Source organism: Oncorhynchus masou, chromosome 13 (genome assembly GCF_036934945.1).
Source record: "Oncorhynchus masou masou isolate Uvic2021 chromosome 13, UVic_Omas_1.1, whole genome shotgun sequence".
In the NCBI taxonomy this organism is placed as follows: Eukaryota; Metazoa; Chordata; class Actinopteri; order Salmoniformes; family Salmonidae; genus Oncorhynchus; species Oncorhynchus masou.
The window spans coordinates 16275613-16302552 of NC_088224.1; the positions used below are offsets into that span (position 1 = coordinate 16275613).

General features: G+C 41.3%; 1 protein-coding gene across 1 annotated transcript in view; it reads right to left on the reverse strand.

The window, feature by feature from the left end:
* Positions 1–1056: 1056 nt before the first annotated feature.
* Positions 1057–26940, reverse strand: part of LOC135551793 (calcitonin gene-related peptide type 1 receptor-like) — a 59462-nt gene continuing 33578 nt past the window's right edge. The window contains exons 8-14 of the mRNA XM_064983019.1: positions 22233–22359; positions 16501–16654; positions 10811–10871; positions 10598–10664; positions 10022–10240; positions 8744–8785; positions 1057–4256 (exon numbers count right to left, since the gene is read on the reverse strand). Of these exons, the coding sequence (XP_064839091.1) occupies positions 4032–4256; positions 8744–8785; positions 10022–10240; positions 10598–10664; positions 10811–10871; positions 16501–16654; positions 22233–22359 (895 nt within the window). The 3' untranslated portion in view covers positions 1057–4031. The remainder of the gene's footprint in view (positions 4257–8743; positions 8786–10021; positions 10241–10597; positions 10665–10810; positions 10872–16500; positions 16655–22232; positions 22360–26940) is intronic.

Genomic DNA, 26940 nt, shown 5'->3' on the forward strand with positions numbered 1-26940 from the left:
TTTCGGGAATAAGGTGCCATTTAGGGTGCATCCTATTTCCATGTTGGAATTCAGATATGATTTTCTCTTTTTATCCTGCCTTGGAATAATCAAGTGGGGAATTTAACATCTCTGGTGATGTCAGCGTATGCTCTACTGGTGTTGAAGTCAGGTGCAGGAGAGCAGAGAGTTGTGCTCTACTGGTGTTGAAGTCAGGTGCAGGAGAGCAGAGAGTTGTGCTCTACTGGTGTTGAAGTCAGGTGCAGGAGAGCAGAGAGTTGTGCTCTACTGGTGTTGAAGTCAGGTGCAGGAGAGCAGAGAGTTGTGCTCTACTGGTGTTGAAGTCAGGTGCAGGAGAGCAGAGAGGCCAAAGGAAAAAGTGCAAAGTGCGACAAAGTCACAAATAAGCAAAAATGTTTAACAATTAAACATTTGCCTCTCCACTTTCAAGTTGAACACTATCATTTAATGATTCAGTTTCATGGGTTGGGGTTTTCCTATATAAGATATTGTAAAACAGCTATTTGAATAGCAGCTATTTGAAATCCAACATCATTTTTACTGACTTACTATGGTATAGTGGTGTTATAAAGAACCAACAGACCTTGAAATTGTCCTTAGTGTAATAGACGCTGCATAGTTGCGGAGGCTCTTAGAAAAGCAAAAGCTTGGCCTATTAGGATGATAACAACCAGATTCTACTGATGAGAAGAACTGTCCTTTTCAGAGGACAACTGGGATCTGATGTGCCCAGACTTTAACTGTATCTCCAATGTCACCCTATTCCCTTCATAGTGCATTACTTTTGACCAAAGCCCTATTGGCCCTGGTCGAAAGTAGTGCACTATATATGGAATATACAGCCTTTGTGTTGTATAATGGGTGTCAGAAGCATTACTGTATGACGGTTGATGAATGAGAGAGCAGGAATATAAATGAAGTCAATCTCACGATACATCGTTTCCATCACATACTCACAATGCAAATCCTCTGAAACTTGAAATGTGTATTAGGTTTGTTCCTAAGTCCTACAGGTTGCATAGTATTGTAGGATAGAAAGAACAGACACAACAGGGAATCTTTTAGGAATATATTTCTGATTGAAATAGCTTTTAAACAAACAGCTGGTCACTTTGTGCATTTTACAAAACACTGTTTTTGTTTTCTTTGAAATAAAGCCACACAAAGCACTTAAGAGGTCGAGAGCCAAACACAAGCGAAACAAAAGAAACAAAAACTGCGGTTGAAATATTTCACATCTATTACACACACAAACTCTGCTGTCATGTTGACATGAGCACAGGACAACATGACCATGAACATACTAAATATACAGAAATGATCATATTCCTCCAAATTAAAAGAAAAACCTTTAACATGTTATTCATATCCAGAACAAATAAAGCTCAAAAGATGGATGGATCAAAACCTTTTTTAAATCCACTTCACAGTGGTTAAATCCTTCTCTGGAATCAAACAGACACAATTATCTGTTCGAGACCTCATCAAATGGCCTTCTTCTAACTTTTCAAACTGATTGTCACCGTGTCAAATCTTCCATGCTGGCCCGACATCAGCAAAGACATTGGAAGCAGTATTAACATTGGCGTAAGTGTAACGATTGACTTTATCTTGGCCTAATAGAATTTGAAGATGTAAAATAAATTAGATTGGCACAATTAACTGTATTGTCCCCAAAAGAAAATGTGTCTTCGGCATTCAGGTCCAGACTAGTCTGCAATGACTCTGGGCACCTGGGGCCTCATTTATAAATGGCATTGTATGCACAATTTAGGATTACATCTGTGCGTACAAATCTTTATATAAATGAGGCCCCTGGTTGTCATCGGTACTGAAGTACCTGTACCTGTCTACAGTAACATACTGCTACGTTATATCCAGATCAGGGCTGCTCCAGAGCCGCTCTTCCTTTCTGAGAGCCACTGGACTTAAATCCCTGCAGATGTCTGTCTTTAAAAACCATGTGAAGATGGAATTCATCTGGACATCAGAAGGCCCCAAGGCTCATGGATCACTATCTGCATTTTACACACTTATAAACACACACACACACACACATGCACGCACGCGCGCACATGCACGAGCGAACACGCACACACATATCTCTTTTAACTCAATACAAAGCAGTGTGCTGAGCCATTTCGTTCAATTTCAATGGTTTTCAGTGTCCATTCTAGAAATCAATTTTGGTTGTGCAATTTACAAAGGAACACATTTGAAGGTTAAAATGTACATTTCTATGAAACAGAGGGGGCTTGTTGAGGAGACCACCTGCAAGCAGTGACGGTAAACAAGAGATTGCGTTTCTATTCCTGACTCCTTAAGACAGCCTTTGTGACACAAAACCAAAATCACACTCCTAGAAATTAGCCTGCGCTACCAGATTAGCTAAGAGCAAAGGATTCCACATGACACTTTCTGAAATGCCTCAAAGACTTTAATTCAGGATCCAAGAGCATTATAATTTAAGGGCATGATATATTACAGATGTATGATCTTAATTTGATTTGAACTTTCATGGGGTTTAAAATCAAATCAAATTGTATTTGGCACAATGCTTCTGATGTTTGTAATTTCAACTTCGAAATTTCAGACTTGATTTATCCTTGCAAAAAATGGATCAACCCTGACAAAAAAATGTCTATTCATTATGATCCATTTAAAAATGTACATTTCCTGTTGCTGCAGGATTATTATCCTGTTGTAGCAAACTGGCTCAAATTAAGATCCTACATCTGTAGGTGAATGAAAATACATATTCTGTAGTATTCACCACAAGAGATTTGTTTGAAATAGTTACCTCAGTTATAACGATTTAACAGATTCTGTACAATGGAAGGAAAATGCTTCTTAGAGGTAATCATGTTTTCAATTTAGATAATTGTATTGAAAATTATAATTGTTGATATAGCAATACTGTGCAGGTAGCCTTAATGTATTTACTAATTTTCTCTCCTTATTCCCTGTATTTCGATTCATAAACGATTTGAACATAATTCAAATGGCCTTAATTTAAGCACAAAACATAACGATTCTTCGGTAGCCAAACAAGCTTCACTTTAGACCTTTTGGCAAATGGACACGGTAAACAACAGACTATTTCACTGAAATAGTCTCCCCTCTAGAGCCATGTGGTACTCAAAATGGCTTCTAAATGTGTTACCTATGTCATTCCATATCTTGCTTTTTATTTTAAGTTAATCAATCCTTTTTACTCTCTCTTTTGAGTCCATATCAAGGCGTTCTGTATCCTCTGCACTATTTAAATCCAGGCCTTGTGACAGAAACACCACAAGAACAGTCAGCAGCTGTACGAACAGCAAAGCAGTCTGGCGGAGCTAACTAGCTTCACAGGACAGATAGCAGGTATTTAAAGAACAAGTCGTTGACAAGAACAAAAGTCCGAAAAATAGAATCTTCTAAAACACCCTTTGACACTTTTAAAGTGAAACTGGTGAAACAAATATGTACAGGATTCCAGAGCTTAGGTACAGGGAGCCGTGGTCAACCTTTAAGCTCATGTGTCATGGACACTGTCGGTCGCTTCAGTGTTGGATTCAGTTCACGCAGTGCATGCCTATGGCAGCCGAACCCACACATCCTTTGGTATAGATGAAGCAACAATACATCATCAACATCATCCTCAATGTCCCCATGATGTGTAGGAAGAGCTCCACAAATAGCAGCCACAAATAGCAGCTTTAGGACGTGCCACATTTCAAACTCGACTCCCATTTCATGTATATCTTATAATGTTTTTAAAATCAGCCACAGCAGCAGCAATGACATGTCAAGAAGCATCAGCCATCGTTGGCCAAGTCATGGGAGAGATACTGTGTCACTGTATCACTGTCCAGACACACACGGTCTTCTCCTTCACAGTCTGGGGCTTACCCCCTCGTTCTGTCTCTGAGATGTGGAAACGTGGCGGGACCGCTGGGTTGTTTCATGTTAGGTAGTAGAGAAACGTCTCCATCTTGATTCCTCTACTAACTCTTGTCTCCTCCCACACTCAGACTGCCTCCCGCTTGTCAGGCATACGTGTCCCCTGTCTTAAGAGCCACCAGCTCAGAGTCCTCACAGGTGTGTCTGCCGTTTAAGTGTTCGCTGTTGCAGTCGTGGTGGTACATGAAGGCGGGAACCTCAGTGATTGATGTGGCGGTGTAGGAGGTAGAGCGCATGGAGCAGTGGTCCCTCCGTCTCTGACCCCACTGGGCCTTGTACTGAATCCATTGTCGCTTCAGAGCTGCCTGCACCTGAGAAAAAGGAATATTCATATTATAAACTGTATTCTCTAATGGGTGAGTACACACACAAACGGATAAACACACACAGAGTGAGAGAGTGAGAGAGTGAGAGAGTGAGAGAGAGTGAGAGAGAGTGAGAGTGGGAGAGAGTGAGAGTGGGAGAGAGTGAGAGTGAGTGAGAGAGAGTGAGAGTGGGAGAGAGTGAGAGTCAGTGAGAGTGAGTGAGAGAGTGAGAGAACAACCATATTAAGCCACTCTTGGAGGACAATGGATGTACATAAAAATTCTTTATTATTACAATCGCTGCATTTCAGCTGTTGCCTTCATCAGGGTTTTACAGACACACAGAGAGACTCATTAGAGACGGACAGGTGAACAGCAAAAAGACACATGGTCTGTTTATACCTCACTGTCAGCTCACAGCAATTTAGCCCCTCACTGTCACCTCATAGCATTTTAGTACCTCACTGTCACCTCACAGCATTTTAGTACCTCACTGTCACCTCACAGCATTTTAGTACCTCAATGTCATCTCACAGAGTTTTAGTGCACAGCCACACATTTTCATCAATACGCATGATCATTAAATCAATGTAATGTGACTGAGCTCAGGAAATGTGGATTCATATGATAAATGTTAATGGCAGTTTTTAGACATGAAGAAACAGAATTGAATCACAATTTCCTGTGATTAATTGAAGGACAATAGCTTCTCCTTACTGAGTTTAGTGCAGGTAGAGTAGATTGATGAATTTACACTCGCTTATCACCAAGTTAGTAAATTATACATTATGAGAGTATGAAATTATTCAGCACAGCACAAATCTGATTAAGAAAAAAATGAAAACCAGAGAATTATCTTGTGTGATAACTTTATACTGCATGAATGAGCGTGCACTCTAAAAATGGAAAGCAAAGCAGTGTTTGACATAGTTCTCTCAGAAGAATGGCCTGAGCCAGCACAGGGAACATCTAATTCCTGAACAATGCCACACTAATTATTGAGTGAAAATGAGGACAGGACACACTGCACTCTCCCATGATCTAATGATGCAGAGCATGTCAACAACTAGCATTGAAAATCGAGTAAAAATGACATTCGCCTGTCTTTTTTTCAGTCTAATGTTTTTAATCATACTTTTGAATACTAGTTGTTCCTGCCAAAATCAGCACCAGGACCTAGAGACACACTGCTGTGCACAGGATTTCACTTTTCTCTTTAAAAACTACTTGTACTCTGGTCCAAAGTAGTGCACTATATAGGGAATAGGGTGCAATTTCAGACGCAATCCTAGAAAACATAACAATAAGTATTACTTTTTTCCTCATTGGCGTAACTTGACAAAGAGTTATTCAACAGACTGTGTAGCTAGTGCCGAGTCCCAAATGACACTGCTATTCCCTATATATTGCACTACTTTTGACCATGACCCTTATGGGAAAAGGTGCCCATAGAGAATGTATGGAATATGGTGTCAATTGGGACACAGCCGAGGTCTAGGCAGTTTGGCCCCAGAATCAAATTGTGCAATGAACTCATCTCCAAAAATGAATGGCCCAAATTAGGAGACAGTAAAAGCCATTATGCTGCAAAGCAAACAAACATTCCCTTACTGTGTCAATGCATCTTTTATCCCCCCCGACACTGCTGAATCGGTTCTTCGGACACGTCAAACTTGGTTTCCGAGAGCCGATGGAGATGCTGATGGGGCCTGGTTGCTCACGCATGAGCTAATAATTGACCTGTTTTCCCGGCCCAGAAATCATTTCCTACGTATAAAATATTACTAAACACGGCGCCTGATGATGAACAAACATGTTAATTCGCTGTGTTTTTGTCAATGCCAGATTCGACCTCATGCTGTGTATTCAAATAAGGTCTCTGTTTTTCTGAGTGTGTGCATTGTTTTTCTTTCTACTTTCTCAAGCGAAGAAAATGCTCAGTCACTCTTTCTCCTGGTCTGGGCTCAGACTGGCCAAGCAGTACCTGATGCAACTCCTGACCTATTAAATGTATTCTCTCAATGTATTTTATTAACTGACTGGGTGGGTGGGCCTATGTTAAAACCTCTGGCCGTTCTGGATCATAGCATCTACAATATGACCTAAAAACAAATCTGAATGGTCTCCTTAAAAATTAAAAAGTTCAAGTTTGTGTTGGTGACTCTAGATTATGGACATCCGCTGTCAGACAGCAAACAACTGCAGGCTGAGGTGAGTGAGCGACAGACAGACAGACAGACAGACAGACAGACAGACAGACAGACAGACAGACAGACAGACAGACAGACAGACAGACAGACAGACAGACAGACAGACAGACAGACAGACAGACAGACAGACAGACAGACAGACGGACAGGGTGGATGATTCGCCCCAGAGATGTTCAAGTGTCCGAGGCATTTCTAAGGCTTGTCTTCCTTCCTCTTCATCTGAGATGGTCCTAGTGCTGTTGCCTCTGCTACTGTACAGAAGTCAGCTGACTATAAGTCCTGACAGCTGAAATGGTGTGCATGACGGGACAGACGAGTCCTGACAGCTGAAATGGTGTGCATGATGGGACAGACGAGTCCTGACAGCTGAAATGGTGTGCATGACGGGACAGACGAGTCCTGACAGCTGAAATGCCACCAGGCAGCAATGAGCTGTTTCATTGGGGTCTGACTCAACATGGCCAATTAAAACTATACTTTGCCAGAGGTTCAATTAAAACTATACTTTGCCAGAAGTTCAATTAAAGCTGTACTTTACCAAAAGGTAAGGGTTCTTCAGAGGTTCATTTAAAGCTGTACTTTACCAAAAGGTAAGGGTTCTTCAGAGGTTCAATTAAAGCTGTACTTTACCAAAAGGTTATTTTAAAGATTCTATAAAAACTGTACCTCACCAAAAGGTAAGGATTCTTCAGAATTTCAATTAAAACTGTACTATACCAAAAAACAATGTACCATAGTATAAGGGTTCTTCAGAGGTTCAATTAAAACTGTAATATACAAAAAAAACTTTACTTTACCAAAGGGTAAGGGTTCTTCAGAGGTTCAGTTAAAACGGTACCATACCAATAGTAAGGGTTCTTCAGAGGTTCAGTTAAAACGGTACCATACCAAAGGGTAAGGGTTCTTCAGAGGTTCAGTTAAAACGGTACCATACCAAAGGGTAAGGGTTCTTCAGAGGTTCAGTTAAAACGGTACCATACCAAAGGGTAAGGGTTCTTCAGAGGTTCAGTTAAAACGGTACCATACCAATAGTAAGGGTTCTTCAGAGGTTCAGTTAAAACGGTACCATACCAAAGGGTAAGGGTTCTTCAGAGGTTCAGTTAAAACGGTACCATACCAATAGTAAGGGTTCTTCAGAGGTTCAGTTAAAATGGTACCATACCAAAGGGTAAGGGTTCTTCAGAGGTTCAGTTAAAACGGTACCATACCAAAGCGTAAGGGTTCTTCAGAGGTTCAGTTAAAACGGTACCATACCAATAGTACAGGTTCTTCAGAGGTTCAGTTAAAACGGTACCATACCAAAGGGTAAGGGTTCTTCAGAGGTTCAGTTAAAACGGTACCATACCAATAGTAAGGGTTCTTCAGAGGTTCAGTTAAAACGGTACCATACCAATAGTAAGGGTTCTTCAGAGGTTCAGTTAAAACGGTACCATACCAATAGTAAGGGTTCTTCAGAGGTTCAGTTAAAATGGTACCATACCAAAGGGTAAGGGTTCTTCAGAGGTTCAGTTAAAACGGTACCATACCAATAGTAAGGGTTCTTCAGAGGTTCAGTTAAAACGGTACCATACCAATAGTAAGGGTTCTTCAGAGGTTCAGTTAAAACGGTACCATACCAATAGTAAGGGTTCTTCAGAGGTTCAGTTAAAACGGTACCATACCAATAGTAAGGGTTCTTCAGAGGTTCAGTTAAAACGGTACCATACCAATAGTAAGGGTTCTTCAGAGGTTCAGTTAAAACGGTACCATACCAATAGTAAGGGTTCTTCAGAGGTTCAGTTAAAACGGTACCATACCAATAGTAAGGGTTCTTCAGAGGTTCAGTTAAAACGGTACCATACCAATAGTAAGGGTTCTTCAGAGGTTCAGTTAAAACGGTACCATACCAATAGTAAGGGTTCTTCAGAGGTTCAGTTAAAACGGTACCATACCAATAGTAAGGGTTCTTCAGAGGTTCAGTTAAAACGGTACCATACCAATAGTAAGGGTTCTTCAGAGGTTCAGTTAAAACGGTACCATACCAATAGTAAGGGTTCTTCAGAGGTTCAGTTAAAACGGTACCATACCAATAGTAAGGGTTCTTCAGAGGTTCAGTTAAAACGGTACCATACCAATAGTAAGGGTTCTTCAGAGGTTCAAGGTTAAACTGTTACTGTATACTGTCTACTGTACCTCAAAAAACAAATGATATACGAGTACAACTGAATGGGAAGTTGCTGGTTTCCACAGAGTGAAGAAAGATATTCTGTGTGTTGTGTGTTGTGTTAGTACAGTAGTGCTTACCTCGCCATTGAAAAAGCAGAATATCGTTGCCACTAGTAATCCCTGGAGGGAAAACAAGAAAATCACACACTCTTAGAAAAAATGTTGCTATCTAGAGCCTAAAAGGGTTCTTCGGCTGTCCCCATAAAAAAAAACATTTTTGGTTCTATGTAGAACCCTGTAAAGAGAGTTCTACCTGGAACCAAAAATGATTCGAACTGGAACCAAAAAGGGTTATTTTATGGGGACAGCCGAAGACCCCTTTTGGAAGCCTTTTTTCCTTAAGAGTATACCTTATGTCAGATCAGAGCTTTGGTAAGGACTGTTCTGCTAGCATACAATCAATTGCCTTACGTACCTGGTAATGCATTAATATATGCATGACGCAGTCATTACCTGGTAATGCATTAATAAAGTCAGTACCGGGTAATGCATTAATACAGTCATTATCTGGTAATACATTAATATAAATATGACCTGGTAATGCATTAATATATCCATGATGTAGTCATTACCTGCTAATGCATTAATACAGGCATTACCTTGTAATGCATTAATATAAGCATGATGTAGTCATAGTGATTACCTGGTAATGCATTAATATAAGCATGATGTAGTTGTAGTGATCAGTTTCATTACCTGGTAATGCATTAGTATAAGCATGATGTAGTCATAGCGATTAACTGGTAATGCATTAGTATATGCATGATGTAGTCATAGCGATTACCTGGTAATGCATTAGTATATGCATGATATAGTCATAGCGATTAACTGGTAATGCATTAGTATATGCATGATGTAGTCATAGAGATTACCTGGTAATGCATTAGTATATGCATGATGTAGTCATAGCGATTACCTGGTAATGCATTAGTATATGCATGATGTAGTCATAGCGATTACCTGGTAATGCATTAGTATATGCATGATGTAGTCATAGAGATTACCTGGTAATGCATTAGTATATGCATGATGTAGTCATAGCGATTACCTGGTAATGCATTAGTATATGCATGATGTAGTCATAGCGATTACCTGGTAATGCATTAGTATATGCATGATGTAGTCGTAGAGATTACCTGGTAATGCATTAGTATATGCATGATGTAGTCATAGCGATTACCTGGTAATGCATTAGTATATGCATGATGTAGTCATAGCGATTACTTGGTAATGCATTAGTATATGCATGATGTAGTCATAGAGATTACCTGGTAATGCATTAGTATATGCATGATGTAGTCATAGCGATTACCTGGTAATGCATTAGTATATGCATGATGTAGTCATAGCGATTACCTGGTAATGCATTAGTATATGCATGATGTAGTCGTAGACCTCCCCTGCCAGACGGTTCTCTGGCCTCCAGGGGAAGATGACAAACTGGATGCCCAGGAGAGGGACCAGGATCAGCGTAGCCCTCACTGCCTTCATGTACATGTTAGACTCTGCCCGGTGGGTGTCCCTCAGCTTAGTAACCAGCACCCTCACGATGTTCAGCAAGAAGAACAGATTTACCTGGGAAAGAAAGAAGGGATTTTATAAACGTCTGAACATGGTTGCTGTGTCTAAAAGGGTTGCAACCTAATCTGATTATAATGATTTTGTCTAAACAATGGAAGTCTAAACACCAGCATAGGACACAATTAGATTTGATTGATGTGTTGCACATTCAACAGTATAACACTACATGATGTTTGGTCCAATGATCTACCTACGTATTAAGTTTTGATCTAGAAGAACATCCATGTACCATTATGTTCTACCTGGAACCAAAAGGGTTCTACCTGCCACCAAAAAGAGTTCTTCCAAGGATTCTGCTATGGGGACAGCCAAATAACTTTCTAAGGTTCTAGAGTGTAGGATGTAGCTTACGAGCAGTGCTGCCATGATGGGCCCGTGGACCACATAGAGCAGGTGGGTCTCAACACTCATCCAGCAGCTACAGGAAGGAGAAACATTCTCCGTCACACAAGTCTACAAACAGACAATGAATTCTTCTTCTTCTCCTTCTATATCTGTTTACTGCAGCCCACCACACAGCTGCTCTGTTTATTTACAATACTAGTGCAGAGGACCATCACTCACTTGTCATCAAAATACTTCTTCCTTGCCACGGCATGAATGGATGCAGGCACTAAGGGAAACCCTGGAAACCAGAAGAAAGACTATGTAAGGACATCTGCAAAATGTCAATTAATCAATTTGTGAATCAATCAATGAATGATGTTATGTGTGTTATGACGGAAACATCTACAATGTGGTTATTACAGTAATTAGCATGTAATTCCTCAGTTATAAGAGTAACTTCTTGTATATCTTCTGTTTTTCGATAGAAGAGGATAAAGGGGAAGTTCACTGAAAATACAACTGAACATGAACACAGACAAGGTAAGTGGAGAAATCATGTTCATTTGTATTTTGAGTCAACTATCCCTTTAAGGCTGTTAAGCATAATTTAAATACCCTTTAAGGTGAAGACACCTGGCAGAGCAGACAGCCAATGGAAGCCCTTCCTAAATTCAAAACAAGCTTATACTATCCTACAGGTGTAGGATCTTAATTTGACCTATATTGTCACAACAAAAATAATCCTGGAGCAACAGGATTTGAACGTTTAGTCCATATGTCACGCCTTGGTCTTAGTATTTTGTGTTTTCGTTAATTAGTTGGTCAGGCCAGGGTGTGACATGGGTTTATGTTGTTGTATTTCGTAGTGGGGTTTTTTAGTTATTGGGATTGCGGCTGAGTAGGGGTGTTGCATAGGTTTGGCTGCCTGAGGCGGTTCTCAATCAGAGTCAGGTGATTCTCGTTGTCTCTGATTGGGAACCGTATTTAGGTAGCCTGGATTTCACTTTGTATTTCGTGGGTGATGGTTCCTGTCTCTGTGTAGTTTCACCAGATAGGCTGTAATTAGATTTCACGTTCCGTTTGTTATTTTGTAATAGTTATTTTATGTATCGCGATCCTTCATTAAAGATCATGAGTAACCACCACGCTGCATTTCGGTCCGACTCTCTTTTGACAAACGAAGAACGCCGTTACACCATAATGTTGCTTGATCGGTGGTTAGGCTATTAGCTGGCCAACAGTAGGAGACATGAAAAGTACAATACTGTTACAGTAATATAACCATGTGTTAGTGTGGGTTTTCAGTGAATTTATGTAAATCACAAAGCTCATCTGCAATACCTGTGGTGTAAGAAATTTGTTGGCAATAAAAGTGATCAAATTAAGATCATCCTCATCATACTGTCCACTGCAAGCTGAACAAGAATAAACCCACACTGAGCAATTTCCTCTAATAATCCAGTCTTGTTAAATCCTTCTCCATTAACAACACAACCATACCAGTGTTTATTGGGGGTTTCATTTTAGCTGGGCCATAAACAGATTAAACAGATGATTCCGAGCAGCGGGTCCGTTTAGAAGTGATTTGTCAAAGCTCTACGGCCATATTGGCTACAGATGGACTAGCTGGATGTCCTCCATCCATTCCTCTGGTTGGCTGTGTGAAAGACACTGTAGCTTCTGCCCCAAGGTTATATCACGGCATCTTTAATAATGGCTGACCATTCATAGTTATCGTATCACTTATCGGACAGGCAAGGCTCATATTATAACACATCACTCCTCCATTAAAGAGGGGGGAGAACAGAACAGACAGCACGTTAACAGCAGCTATGCCAATAGGAAGAGCTACTAAAGCTGTCAATATGATACAGGGTTTGGTGGGGTTGACACACAGGGAGTGTCGCAGTTAACAGTGACCTCAGGGTTGTCTCTGATCCTGTGTCCCGACACAGATTGTGTCCCATTGTGTTGTGTGACACACAAGCTGATCTATGTGTCATTCAGCGATGGGGGAGCTGTTTACAATGTTATTTTATTTCTAGAGTGAGTACAGGGTGATGAAATATGAAGATCGGCTATGAATCATTATATAGGAGCGCAGAGGCCTCCGAGGCTAGGTGAGTTTATGGTTTTGAACACACTATAACATGCAACAGGTTGCTATGAAGACTTATTGCTGTATCATGTTACCTCAGACGTCATTAGAATAGATAGAATAGATAGTGAAATACATGACCCAAAAACAGATGGGCAAGTTGACAAGGATATGAGTTCAATTCCAGCAAGGACAACATAAAGGGGAAAAACCGACATCTGGTTTGTCCGTTGAATGAAACCATTTTAACTAAACAACTGCAGAATACACATAATGTAACATGTTCAAACGTAAAATAAAGCATTAACAAAAGGGAATAATTATCACTGACTATCATGACTGACCATCAAGTGAATCATTTCATTACTGTCTGAGAATGCTGTTTTGGTGACTTGTTTTCATAAAAGCAGATGGGGAGAAGAGGAAGTATGTACACTACTGGTCAAAAGTCCAGGTGACTACCTCATGAAGCTGGTTGAGAGAATGCCAAGAGTGTGCAAAGCTGTCATCAAGTGTCTATTTGAAGAATCTCAAATATAAAATAGATTTTAGTAGCGTTTCCCTTCCTCTTCTTTCTACTAAGGTACACAATAGTACATTTTGGTAGACAGAAGGTGCTCTTTGGTAAAAGGGGTGAATTGGTCATCAAAACTATGAAAGAAAAAAGAAAGGAGGACCAAGGGCCTCTTCATATAATTCATTCAAATGCCTGTATTTGTATGGCATGTTCAATAGAAACAAGGTTTTAAAAATCTGATGCGTTTCGGTTGCATGGCCTTTGTCAGGGAGAACAAAGAAATAATACAATGTCCTCTTTTGAACAGATTTTCCAATCAGCCCTAATTTGAAGAGGGAGTGGTTACAAAATTGACCATGATGGTGATGTGAAAACCAAGGAACATGAAGCTCTCAACCTGCTCAACTACAGCCCTGTCGATGAGAATGTGGACATGCTCGGCACTGTAGTCCACTGTAGTCCCTGTAGTCCACTATCATCTCCTTTGTCTCCTAATTCGGCTAAATAAAAAACCCTATTACCTATTCCTGCGCATGTCTCCTGGTCCCTTTACACCAAAGTGACAAATGGGCTTTGAGCACTATTATGTTGAACGCTGAGCTGTAGTCAATGAACAGCATTCTCACGTAGGTGTTCCTTTTGTCCAGGTGGGAAAGGGCAGTGTTGAGTGCAATAGAGATTGCGTCATCTGTGGGTCTGTTGGGGTAGTATGCAAATTGGAGTGGGTCTAGGTTTTCCGTGACGATAGTGTTGAAGTGCTTTGAGAGACTAGTCAAGGACCATATCACCTCCACCCTACCTGACACCCTAGACCCACTCCAATTTGCTTACCGCCCAAATAGGTCCACAGACGATGCAATCTCAACCACACTGCATACTGCCCTAACCCATCTGGACAAGAGGAATACCTATGTGAGAATGCTGTTCATCGACTACAGCTCGGCATTCAACACCATAGTACCCTCCAAGCTCATCATCAAGCTCGAGACCCTGGGTCTCGACCCCGCCCTGTGCAACTGGGTACTGGAATTCCTGACTGGCCGCCCCCAGGTGTTGAGGGTAGGTAACAACATCTCCTCCCCGCTGATCCTCAACACTGGGGCCCCACAAAGGTGCGTTCTGAGCCCTCTCCTGTACTCCCTGTTCACCCATGACTGCGTGGCCATGCACGCCTCCAACTCAATCATGAAGTTTGCGGACGACACAACAGTGGTAGGCTTGATTACCAACAACGACGAGACGGCCTACAAGGAGGAGGTGAGGGCCCTCGGAGCCCTCGGAATAACCTCACACTCAACGTCAACAAAACTAAGGAGATGATTGTGGACTTCAGGAAACAGCAGAGGGAACACCCCCCTATCCACATCGATGGAACAGTAGTGGAGAGAGTAGCAAGTTTTAAGTTCCTCGGCATACACATCACAGACAAACTGAATTGGTCCACTCACACAGACAGCATCGTGAAGACCTTCAACCTCAGGAGGCTGAAGAAATTTGGCTTGTCACCAAAAGCACACACAAACTTCTACAGATGCACAATCAAGAGCATCCTGGCGGGCTGTATCGCCGCCTGGTACGGCAACTGCTCCGCCCTCAACCGTAAGGCTCTCCAGAGGGTAGTGAGGTCTGCACAACGCATCACCGGGGGCAAACTACCTGCCCTCCAGGACACCTACACCACCCGATATTACAGGAAGGCCATAAAGATCATCAAGGACATCAACCACCCGAGCCACTGCCTGTTCACCCCGCTATCATCCAGAAGGCGAGGTCAGTACAGGTGCATCAAAGCTGGGGCAGAGAGACTGAAAAACAGCTTCTATCTCAAGGCCATCAGACTGTTAAACAGCCACCACTAACATTGAGTGGCTCCTGCCAACACACTGACACTAACTCAACTCCAGCCACTTTAATAATGGGAATTGATGGGAAATGATGTAAATATATCACGAGCCACTTTAAACAATGCTACCTTATATAATGTTACTTACCCTACATTATTAATCTCATATGCATACGTAAATACTGTACTCTATATCATCGACTGCATCCTTATGTAATACATGTATCACTAGCCACTTTAATTATGCCACTTTGTTTACATACTCATCTCATATGTATATACTGTACTCGATACCATCTACTGTATCTTGCCTATGCTGCTCTGTACCATCACTCATTCATATATCCTTATGTACATATTCTTTATCCCCTTACACTGTGTATAAGACAGTAGTTTAGGAATTGTTAGTTAGATTACTTGTTGGTTATTACTGCATTGTCGCAACTAGAAGCACAAGCATTTCACTACACTCGCATTAACATCTGCTAACCATGTGTATGTGACAAATAAAATTTGATTTGATGTGAGCCATGACCAGCTTTTCAAAGCACTTCTTGGCTATAGATGTAGTAATTTAGGTAGGTTACCTTGGTGTTCTTCAGCACAGGGACTATGGTTGTCTGCTTGAAACATGCTGGTACAGACTGGGTCAGGGACAGTTTGAAGATGTCAGTGAAGACACTTGCCAGTTGGTCAGCGCATGCTCGGAGTACATGCCCTGGTAATCTATCTGGCCCTGCGGCCTTATGAATGTTGACCTGTTTAAAGGTCTTGCTCACATTGGCTTATGCATGCTTCGTGTGTTGCTTGCCTCGAAGTGCACATAGAAGTCGTTTAGCTCGTCTGGTAGGCTTGTGTCACTGGGCAGCTTGCGGCTGGGCTTCCCGTTGTAGTCCGTAATAGTTTGTAAGCCCTGCCACATCCGACGATCGTCGGAGCCGATGTAGTAGGATTCAATCTTAGTCCTGTGTTTTATGCTTTGCCTGTTTGATGGTTCGTCTGAAGGCATAGCGGGATTTCTTATTAGCGTCTGGGTTAGAGTCCTGCTCTTTGAAAGCAACAGCTCTTACCTTTAGCTCAGTGTGGATGTTGCCTGTAATCCATGGCTTCTGGTTGGGGTATGTATGCACGGTTACTGTGGGGACAACGTCATTGATGCACTTATTGATGGAGCCGGTGACTGAGGTGGTATACTCCTCAATGCCATCAGATAAGTCCCTAAACGTATTCCAGTCTGTGCTAGCAAAACAGTCCTGTAGCTTAGTCACTGGTACTCCCTGCTTTAGTTTTTGCTTGTGTGCAGGAATCAGGAGGGTAGAATTATGGTCAGTTTTGTACCTGCCTCTGTGTGTGGAGTAAAGGTGGTCTAGAGTTATTTTTTTCTCTCTGTGGTTGCACATGTAATTTGCTGGTAGAAATTAGGTCAAGCTAATGGGATCCCTGTGGTTAAGGCGGGTAGTAAGACTCACCCCAGCCTAGGAGGTAGTACCAGTGTAGGTGCTGCTCCTCGGCAAACACAGCCACCACAATGAGCGTGTGCAGATAGATCCCCTCACACAGCATCCAGAAGTAGTTACAGCCCAGCATGTACATGTGGAAGAAGTGCAACACTTTACAGCCAACCTGCAGGGGATTAGGATCACAGAGAGTCACACAGAGATAATAACAACACCAAATAACAATAACAACACAAAGCCCAATGCTCAACCAGCCCTGACACAAAATTGTTAGTGGGGGTATTATGATTTTCCAATAGGAGGACGTTCATCATTTTACCCCCTACTGCTGGAGCGTATACCTTGCTCCACTTTTCTCTAGGTTATTGTAACTGCAGCACATTGTATTTATTTTACAAGAAAAATGTACTGCAAAGTAGCCTAAATCCTGTTCAATAATATCCACAAATTCTTGTCAGTCATCACTATGCTATCATGTCTCTTTCTGTCAAATGGCACACTATTGCCTACATATGGGCCCTGGTCAAAAGTGGTGCACTATATACAGTAGATGGGTTAGCTAACAATGTCACAAAAACGATACGCACGCTTCAATGTGGCAGATGTCTGTGTGTTGTTGTGAGTCTGGATGACCAGATAGTTACCAACAATTACAAGAAACTTCGTAAGTGACTTGTTTCATCTTGATGTTGATAAAATGTCTTGTTTTGAGGTGTTTTGACTGATCAATGCTAATCTGGCTCAAATTCGCTAGCTAGCTAACCCAACAACTGTAACGATGTATTTGAGACAATAAGTGCTCATTGTGCACATTTATTTATGTTTCCAATGAATATTGGAAAAAATATATAGTTTACATGTTGTCAACAATCTAAGCCAACCAGTCTGTTTTGCCCCATAGTTGCACACGCATCGGTTTTGTTGCTAAATAATCAACCCGTCTATAGGGCATATTGTTCTGCGGCCAACTCATCCCAAACCATCTCAATTTGGGTTGAGTTCAGGTGATTGTGGAGGCCAGGTCATCTGATGCAGCACTCCATCACACTCCTTCTTGGTCAAATAGCCCTTAAATAACCTGGAGGTGTGTTGGGTCATTGTACTGTTAAAAAACAAATGATAGTCCCACCAGGTGGGATGGCGTATCGCTGCAGAATGTTGTGGTAGCCATGCTGGTTAAGTGTGCCTTCAATTCTAAATAAATCACTGACAGTGTCCCCAGCAAAGCACCTCCACACCATCACACCTCCTCCATGCTTCACGGTGGGAACTACACATGCGGAGATCATCCGTTCACCTACTCCACATCTCACAAAGACATGGCGGTTGGAACCAAAGATTTCAAACTTGGCCAAAGGACAGATTTCCACCAGTGTAATGTCTAATGTCCATTGCTTGTGTTTCTTGGCCCAAGCAAGTCTCTTACTCTTATTAGGAAGGCCTGATTGACACAGTCTCCTCTGAACAGTTGATGTTGAGATGTGTCTGTTACTTGGACTCTTTGAAGCATTTATTTGGGCTGCAATTTATGAGGCTGGTAACTCTGTAGCAGAGGTAACTTTGGATCTTCCTTTCCTGTGGCGGTTCTCATGAGAGACAGTTTCATCACAGCTTAACCCATGGTTTTCGCGACTGCACTTGAAGAAACTTTCAAAGTTCTTGAAATGTTCCGGATTAACTGACCTTCTTCTCTTAAAGTAATAATGGACTGTTGTTTCTCTTTGCTTATTTGAACTGTTCTTGCTATAATATGGACTTGGTATTTGACCAAATAGGGCTATCTTCTGTATACCAGCCCTACCTTGTCACAACACAACTGATTGGCTCAAACGCATTAAGAAGGAAAGAAATTCCACAAATTAACTTTTAACAAGGCACACCTGTTAATTGGAATGCAATGACTACCTCATGAAGCTGGTTGAGAGAGTGTGCAAAGCTGTCATCAGGGCAAAGGGTGGCTACTTCGAAAAATCAAATATAAAATATATTTTGATTTGTTTGACACTTTTTTGGTTACAACAGGATTCCATAAGTGTTATTTCATTGTTTTGATGTCTTCACTATTATTCTACAATGTAGAAAATAGTAAAAATAAAGAAAAACCCTGGAATGAGTAGGTGTGTCCAAACTTTTGACTGGTACTGTATGTCTTCTCGACTCTTGTCCCCGAGGTCCGTATATGCAGCATATGCAGCATACGCAGCCTTCAGAACCTCTTAGCCATACAGTGGCCACTGTTTTCTTGAGGGCCTTCAATGTTGCAGAAATTCTTTGCTCCAGAGCACTCAGGACATCAGACTGGGGTGAAGGTTCACCTTCCAACATAACAATGACCCTAAGCACATAGCCAAGACAATGCAGGATTGGCTTCGGGACAAGTCTCTGAATGTCCTTGAGTGGCCCAGCCAGAGCACGGACTTGAACCCAATCAAACATCTCTGGAGAGGTCTGAAAATAGCTTTACAGTGATGCTCCCCATCCAACCTGACAGAGCTTGAGAGGATCTGCAGAGAAGAATGGGAGAAACTCCCCAAATACAGGTGTGCCAAGCTTGTAGTGTCATACCCAAGAAGCCTCAAGGTTGTAATCGCTGCCAATGGTGCTTCAACAAAGTACTGAGTGAATGGTCTGAATACTTAAGTAAATAAAATACTCTTTAAAACCTGTTTTCACTTTGCCATTATGTGGTTTTGTGTGTAGATTGATGAGGACACATTTTAATTTAATACATTTTAGAATAACGCTGTAACGTAACAATGTAGAAAAAGTGAAGGGGTCTGAAAACTTTCCCAATGCACCGTATGTCTCCTCCTCCTCTACCCTCATCTACCCTCCTCCTCTACCCTCATCTACCCTCCTTCTTTACCCTAATCTACCCTCCTCCTTCTCTACCCTCCTCCTCCTCTACCCTCATCTACCCTCCTTCTTTACCCTCATCTACCCTCCTCCTTCTCTACACTCCTCCTCCTATACCCTCAATTACCCTCGTCCTCCTCTACCCTCATCTACCCCCTCCTTCTTTACCCTCCTCCTCTACCCTCCTCCTCTACCCTCATCTACCCTCCTCCTTCTTTACCCTCCTCCTCTACCCTCATCTACCCTCCTCCTTATTTACCCTCCTCCTCTAGCCTCATCTACCCTCCTCCTTCTTTACCCTCCTCCTCCTCTACCCTCATCTACCCTCCTTCTTTACCCTCCTCCTCCTCTACCCTCATCTACCCTCCTTTACCCTCCTCCTCCTCTTCCCTCATCTACCCTCCTCTTCTACCCCCCTCTACCTTCCTTCTTTACAATCCTCCTCTACCTTCCTCCTCTACCCTCATCTACCCTCCTCCTCTACCCTCATCTACCCTCCTCTTATACCCTCATCTACCCTCCTCCTCTACCCTCACCTACCCTCCTCCTCTACCCTCATCTACCCTCCTCCTCTACCCATCCTCTACCCTCCTCCTCTACCCTCATCTACCCTCCTCCTCTACCCTCATCTACCCTCCTCCTCTACCCTCATCTACCCTCCTCCTCCTCTACCCTCATCTACCCTCCTCCTCTACCCTCCTCCTCTACCCTCATCTACCCTCCTCCTCTACCCTCATCTACCCTCCTCCTCTACCCTCATCTACCCTCCTCCTCTACCCTCATCTACCCTCCTCCTCTACCCTCCTTCTTTACCCTCCTTCTTTACCCTCCTCCTCTACCCTCATCTACCCTTCTCCTTCTTTACCCTCCTCCTCTACCCTCATCTACCCTCCTCCTTCTTTTCCTTCTTCACCTCCCTCCCTCCCCCCATCCCTCCCTCCCTTCATGACTCCTGGCCCTTACATGGAGTCCAGATGTGCCATTACAAGTATGCTGAAATACAGTTCACTCATCACTAAGATTTGTTGGTGTGATCTAAACACTTCATTTTTCTCACCAATTCATAACCACATTTACCTCAACTTGACTGCCCAACTGAGAGGTCCAGCCTAATGTAACGGGACAGTCTGTGTGTTTAAGTTACTAATGTCTGACAAAGTGTGTGTCTCATGTTTTGGGCCTAGTCCTTCGTTTGGCCTGAGCACTAAGGACTCACTCCTCCCGCTTCTGGCAGACTTGGAGTCTCTACTGTGATCCGCCAGAGAGAAAGAACGCTTGTTCCTTTTTGTTCAGAGAGCACCTAGTCTATTCTCTCAACAGAGTACCACATCCCTAAATCACACCGACCCAGTCTAAATTTGGCGCTCCAGAATTTCAACATGTGCAGTATGTGCAACCAACTGTGATGGGATTTTTTTTGTTCCACCCCTCGATATCAAGACCATGTTGTCTGAGGTGTGAAAGACAAACTGCAATTTAGTTCTCCCGCTTCTCAAAGCAAGCAGATTATAATACATTTAGGACAGATTTGGAAAGATGGTTCTGAGCCAATGCTGCTAGAACATAGCTATTCATATTATAAGGTCGGGTTAAATAATGATAATTCATGGACACTGCGACTTCAGATATGACTCAAGGTTTAATCAGAGCAACCAAACATCTTCAGTGGACAAATAAAAGGAGAAATCATATGAACAGAGAGCTGGCACCTGCTATGGCACCAGACCCTAAACTGAGGAGATATCCCAGCAACCCCTGCTCTATAAACCAGAGCCCCAGCATTCTGTATCAAATTAAGCGTTTTCCAATTACATTCCCACAATATTTATTGTGAAAGCTGTCATTCCTTCCTCCCTGTCAGTTGTATCACCAGGGTCAGCTGGTATATCTGAGGAAACAAAAAAACCTTCCACTGTGAATATGCCAGATGGATTAGGCTTGAAGTCTGTTTTTCCAGCAAGAACATGATGGTACGGGGAGAAGAGAAGAAGAGAGGCTAGAAATCAAACCCAGACGGGAGTTATTTTCTTTGACTGGATAAACTGAAGGACATCTCTAAAGTGATGATCCAATCGAGAGCATGATAACAGGACCTTACTGTGTACATTCAACCAGGAGTTTTTACTAACCATGTGACCTAACCAGGAAAAACGAATGTATCTACTCAAAGGTTACCCAAGTGTAGCCATTTCTCTGGATCAAGATCTCTGACATTTTCTAGCTTGTTTTTGAATTACTATGAACACTTTGTGGGGAACAGACTCAGCAGCTCTGTCTTGCACAATACCATAATCAAATCATTTCCTCAAAAGGTGGACAATAAAAATGCCTCATAAAATACAATACTTAAAGCACCAGAAAGGGATGATCCCAGATACAGAAACGCTACATTCCATTGAGGCAGATTTACCATGTTCACCTTAACAGGCCTCGGGATTCAAAGAATTCAGCTCCGACTTAAACTCAACGAGTGGCAACTGTTCAAAAGTCTGACAGAGGACAGAAGTCTTTGAGTGCTAAGAGAAGGATAACTCTGGGCTGTTTGTGCACACAAGATATGCAAAAAATACTCATGTCCTAACGAACACTCTTAAAAAAACAGCTGCACTCAGGTTGATTGAAACTGATAGTAAACTAATTTGAATGAAGTAAAACCGAGCTTGAAGGCTGTGTTATGTTTTAAGAATTTAAAAAAATATTATTTTGAAAATATCATGCAGTGAAACCCTGAGACTTATCTATCCTCTTCCCCTTAAATTGTTTTCATTTTATAGATGAAATGTGTGAGACTTACTGGATTTTATAGATGAAATGTGTGAGACTTACTGGAATTTATAGATAATGTGTGAGACTTACTGGAATTTATAGATGAAATGTGTGAGACTTACTGGATTTCTCTCCACTACATCTGTGTTGTTGACCACTGCTATGAGGTAGATGAGGGTAAGGGCGGAGTTGAGGACATAGGAAACGAAGAGGTTCTTATGAAGCGTGATCCTTTGGCAGCTCAGGTTCCTGAGTGAAGACAAACATACAGCATAAATAATAATGTTAACATATGATATGTGTCTGGCTGTGGTTACCCAAGCAGACATTCACAGAGAGGACTACAATAAACATCTACAAAATGATTGTTATTTATTTTATTAGGATACCTATTAGCTTTTGCAAAAGCAGCAGCTACTCTTCCTGGGATCCACACAGAACATAAAACATGACATAATGCAGAACAATAATAGACAAGAAAAGCTCAAGGACAGAACTACAGTTGAAGTTGGAAGTTCACATACACTTAGGTTGGCGTCGTTAAAACTTGTTTTTAAACCACCCCACAAATTTCTTGTTAACACACTATAGTTTTGGCAAGTCAGTTAGGACATCTACTTTGTGCATGACACAAGTAATTTTTCCAACAACGGTTTACAGACAGATTATTTCACTTATAATTCATTGTATCACAATTCCAGTGGGTCTGAAGTTTACATACACTAAGGTGACTTTGCCTTTAAACAGCTTGGAAAATTCGAGAAAATTATGTCATGGCTTTAGAAGCTTCTGATAGGCTAATTCACATAATTTGCGTCAGTTGGAGATGTACCTGTGGATGTATTTCAAAAAGTGCAAAAAGTGCTCAGTGCCTCTGCTTGACATCATGGGAAAATCATAAGAAATAAGCCAAGACCTCAATAATTGTAGACCTCCACAAGTCTGGTTCATCAATTTCCAAATGCCTGAACGTACCATGTTCATCTGTACAAACAATAGTGCGCAAGTATAAACACCATGGGAACATGCAGCTGTCATACCGCTCAGGAAGGAGACGCGTTCTGTCTCCTAGAGATGAACATACTTTTGTGCAAAAAGTGCTAATCAATCCCAGAACAACAGCAAAGGACCTTGTGAAGATGCTGGAGGAAACAGGTACAAAAGTATCTATATCCACAGTTAAACAAGTCCTATATCGACATAACCTGAAAGGCCGCTCAGCAGGGAAGAAGCTACTGCTCCAAAACTGCCACAGAAAAGCCAGACTACGGTTTGCAACTGCACATGGGGACAAAGATCGTACTTTTTGGAGAAATGTCCTCTGGTCTGATGAAACAAAAACAGAACGGTTTGGTCATCATGACCATCGTTATGTTTGGAGGAAAAGGAGGAGGCTTGTAAGCCGAAGAACACCATCCCAACTGTGAAGCAAGGGGGTGGCAGCATCATGTTGTGGGGGTGCTTTGCTGCAGGAGGGATTGGTGCAATTCACAAAGGTAGGAAAATTATGTGGTTATATTGAAGCAACATCTCAAGACATCAGAAGTTAAAGCTTGGTCATAAATGGGTCTTCCAAATGGACAATGACACCAAGTATACTTCCAAAGTTGTGTCAAAATGGCTTAAGGACAACAAAGTCAAGGTGTTGGAGTGGCCATCACAAAGCCCTGACCTCAATCCTGTAGAAAATTTGTGGGCAAAACTGAAAAAGCGTGTGCGAGCAAGGAGGCCTAGAAACCTGACTCAGTTACACCAGCTCTGTCAGGATGAATGGGCCAAAATTCACCCAATTTATTGTGGGAAGCTTGTGGAAGGCAACCCGAAAAGTTTGAACCAAGTTAAACAATTGCAATGCTACCAAATACTAATTGAGTGTATGTAAACTTCTGACCCACGGGGAATGTGATGAAAGAAATAAAAGCTTAAATAAATAATTCTCTCTACTATTATTCAGACATTTCACATTCTTAAAATAAAGTGGTGATCCTAACTGACCTAAGACAGGGATTCTTTTTACTTTACTCAGATTAAATGTCAGGAATTGTGAAAAACTGCATTTAAATGTATTTGTCTAAGGTGTATGTAAACTTCCAACTTCAACTGTATATACACTTGCAATAAGAGCATCAAAATTAAAAAGGTCCTGTAGTGAAACAATACTAAGAAAACATACAGAACCATAATATAGGCATTGAAGCCAAAAGATGAAACTGGTTATCATGTTTTCTAGTGTGAAAATATTAATGGAAAATACACTGTGGAGTACATAGGCTATATCATTTTGATAGTGTACAAAACATTAAGAACACCTTCCTAATATTGATTTGCACCCCCTTTTGCCCTCAGAACAGCCTCAATTAATTGGGGCATGGACACTACAAATGTCAAGAGTTCCATAGGGATGCTAGCCCATGTTGACTCTAAACCTTCCCACAGTTGGCTGGATGTCCTTTGGGTGTTGGACCATTCTTGATACACACAGGAAACTGTTGAGCATGGAAAAACCCAGCAACAGTTCTTAACACAAACTGGTGCGCCTGGCACCTACAATCATATTTTAAGGCACTCTTTTGTATTTCACATTCTCTGCATGTCTCAATTGTCTCAAGGCTTGCAAATCTGTCTTTAACCAGTTTCATCCCCTTCAGCTACACAGGGAGTTTAACTTTCACCTGGTCAGTCTATGTCATGGAAAGAGCAGGTGCTCCTAATGTTTTGTACACTCGTTAGTGTACAAAACCGTTAGTATATGAAATATGAAAAATCTGTTCACAGTTGATATTTACAGATTAAAGTGTCTTCTACAAAGCTGGAGGTCTATTATTATTACAATTAGCCATAATAAAACTTGTTTTCATCCATTCTGCATGTTGCCATAAAAACTGTAAAATGAACATATTTCATCCTAACAAAAATATTCCGACCTTTGATGTAGTAAACAGGACAATAAATAACATAAAACATTGGAACAACTAACTCTGGCCCATAATGACTTAGTCAGATGTTGCAGTCGTCTGTGAAATAGGTTCAACCAGAGAGTCATTAGAATGAAATGTCTGTGGAGCTTCTTGATTATCACGGATCAGCAGTCATCAAAGCCTCAAAACATCAAATTAGTCTCTTTTCTATCAAAGGTTAGGAAAGTAATGTTTCCAATTTTTCATCAACCGGGCTTTCTAAAACAAGCAATTGATAACATTTTACTGCAGTGGGCTAAATCAGGGCCACACAGTCTTTCTTGGTCGTCTTAAACAAATCTACTTGAAACAAAAGTATCCACCTCACACATGGTTATGGGCTTAAAAGATAAGACACCTGTACCAAGTCAGATTTAGAGTTGAAATGTATTCCAGTCTGCATCCCAATATTACACTTTATATACATCAGAGAAGACTGAAATATAACAAAACTGTTTGACATAGAAACACTGGATTTTTTTGGCTGTTTTTTTGTAATTATGTTTATTTAATTATGAAATTATGAAAAATATTAACATTCCACCCATGAGGCCACTAGAGGGCGTTTTGGTCATTTGACTGCAGGAAATGGTGTTTACTGGAGTGAAATAGTGAAAACACTTTGTGTCTAACGTGGGTACACTTCAGAAACAATGTCCTGTTATCTGTCTCCAGTTATTAGTTAATGTTGCAGTCTTAATGTAAATGTGTTGTTTATAGAAGAAGGAGAAGGAGATCTCAGTATGGCAGCATTAGTAAGGGTTCTGGGTTAGTAGTGTGTTGGAGAACAAGACTACCATTAAATGACCCAATACAAGTAAAAAGACAAAGGAAGTATCTTAACAGAATATCTTCAAACTAGGATGAGTAGAAAATAGGACAGAATCACTTTCTTTATCCCAAGGTGTTATATTTGTGTATATGGATGTTCTCTGGCCACACCTAAACAAGCAACAACATTTAACTTCCTGCCATTTAACTTCCTGGCATGAGGAAACCAGGTTTTTAGGCTCAAATGTCCTGGTACTCTGTAAAGTTCATGATTGTCAGATGACATGAAAATATAGGTCTTTGACCATGCACACCAATGGCAGTTTTGTCCTTCACAAGAACAATGCATATGCAGAAAGTACCTCAGCCCTACTGTACAATATGGTGGTGCATCTTAGATGCTCTGCGGCTATTTTTCTTTCACTGGACCTGGGGCTCTTGTTGTGGTCAGCGCAACGACATCATGAACTCTGTCAGGTGCCAGGTCATGTTTGTGAAAAAAAAATGGTTTTCTCTGCCACTAAAACTTGTCTGCAAGTGACTGTTTCAGAAAGACAATAACCCCAAACACACATCAAATTCCACAAAGAAATCAACATCTTGAACCCCATTGACAACCTGTGGTTTGAATTGAAGAGGGCCGTCCATAAGCACAAACTAAGGATATCAAGGATCTGGAAAGATTCTGTATGGAGGAATGGTCTAATATCCCTCCCAATGTGTTCTCCAACTCATTAAACATGTTTGAAAAAGTCTCTGTGCCATTATCCTCACAGGGGAAGGGTGCTTGAGTATTGAAAACAGGGGATCCAATCAATTTGATCCAGATCTTTGTTTTTGTATTACTTGTTAAAAAATCATGATTAGTATTAGTATAAAATAATATTATTTATTTAAAAAAATGAGCATTGAATAGCTCAGTATTTGTATGATTTATTTTATACAGGCTTTTTTATTCATCTTTATCTAGGGATCGAATAATTCTGGACAAAACACACAACCATTTTTGACAACTGCATCATGTAGGACAGGCTCAGATAACCAAGTGATGCAGTATTTTTAAAGCTAACCAAACTGTATTTTTCCACGGCTAGTCAGAGTA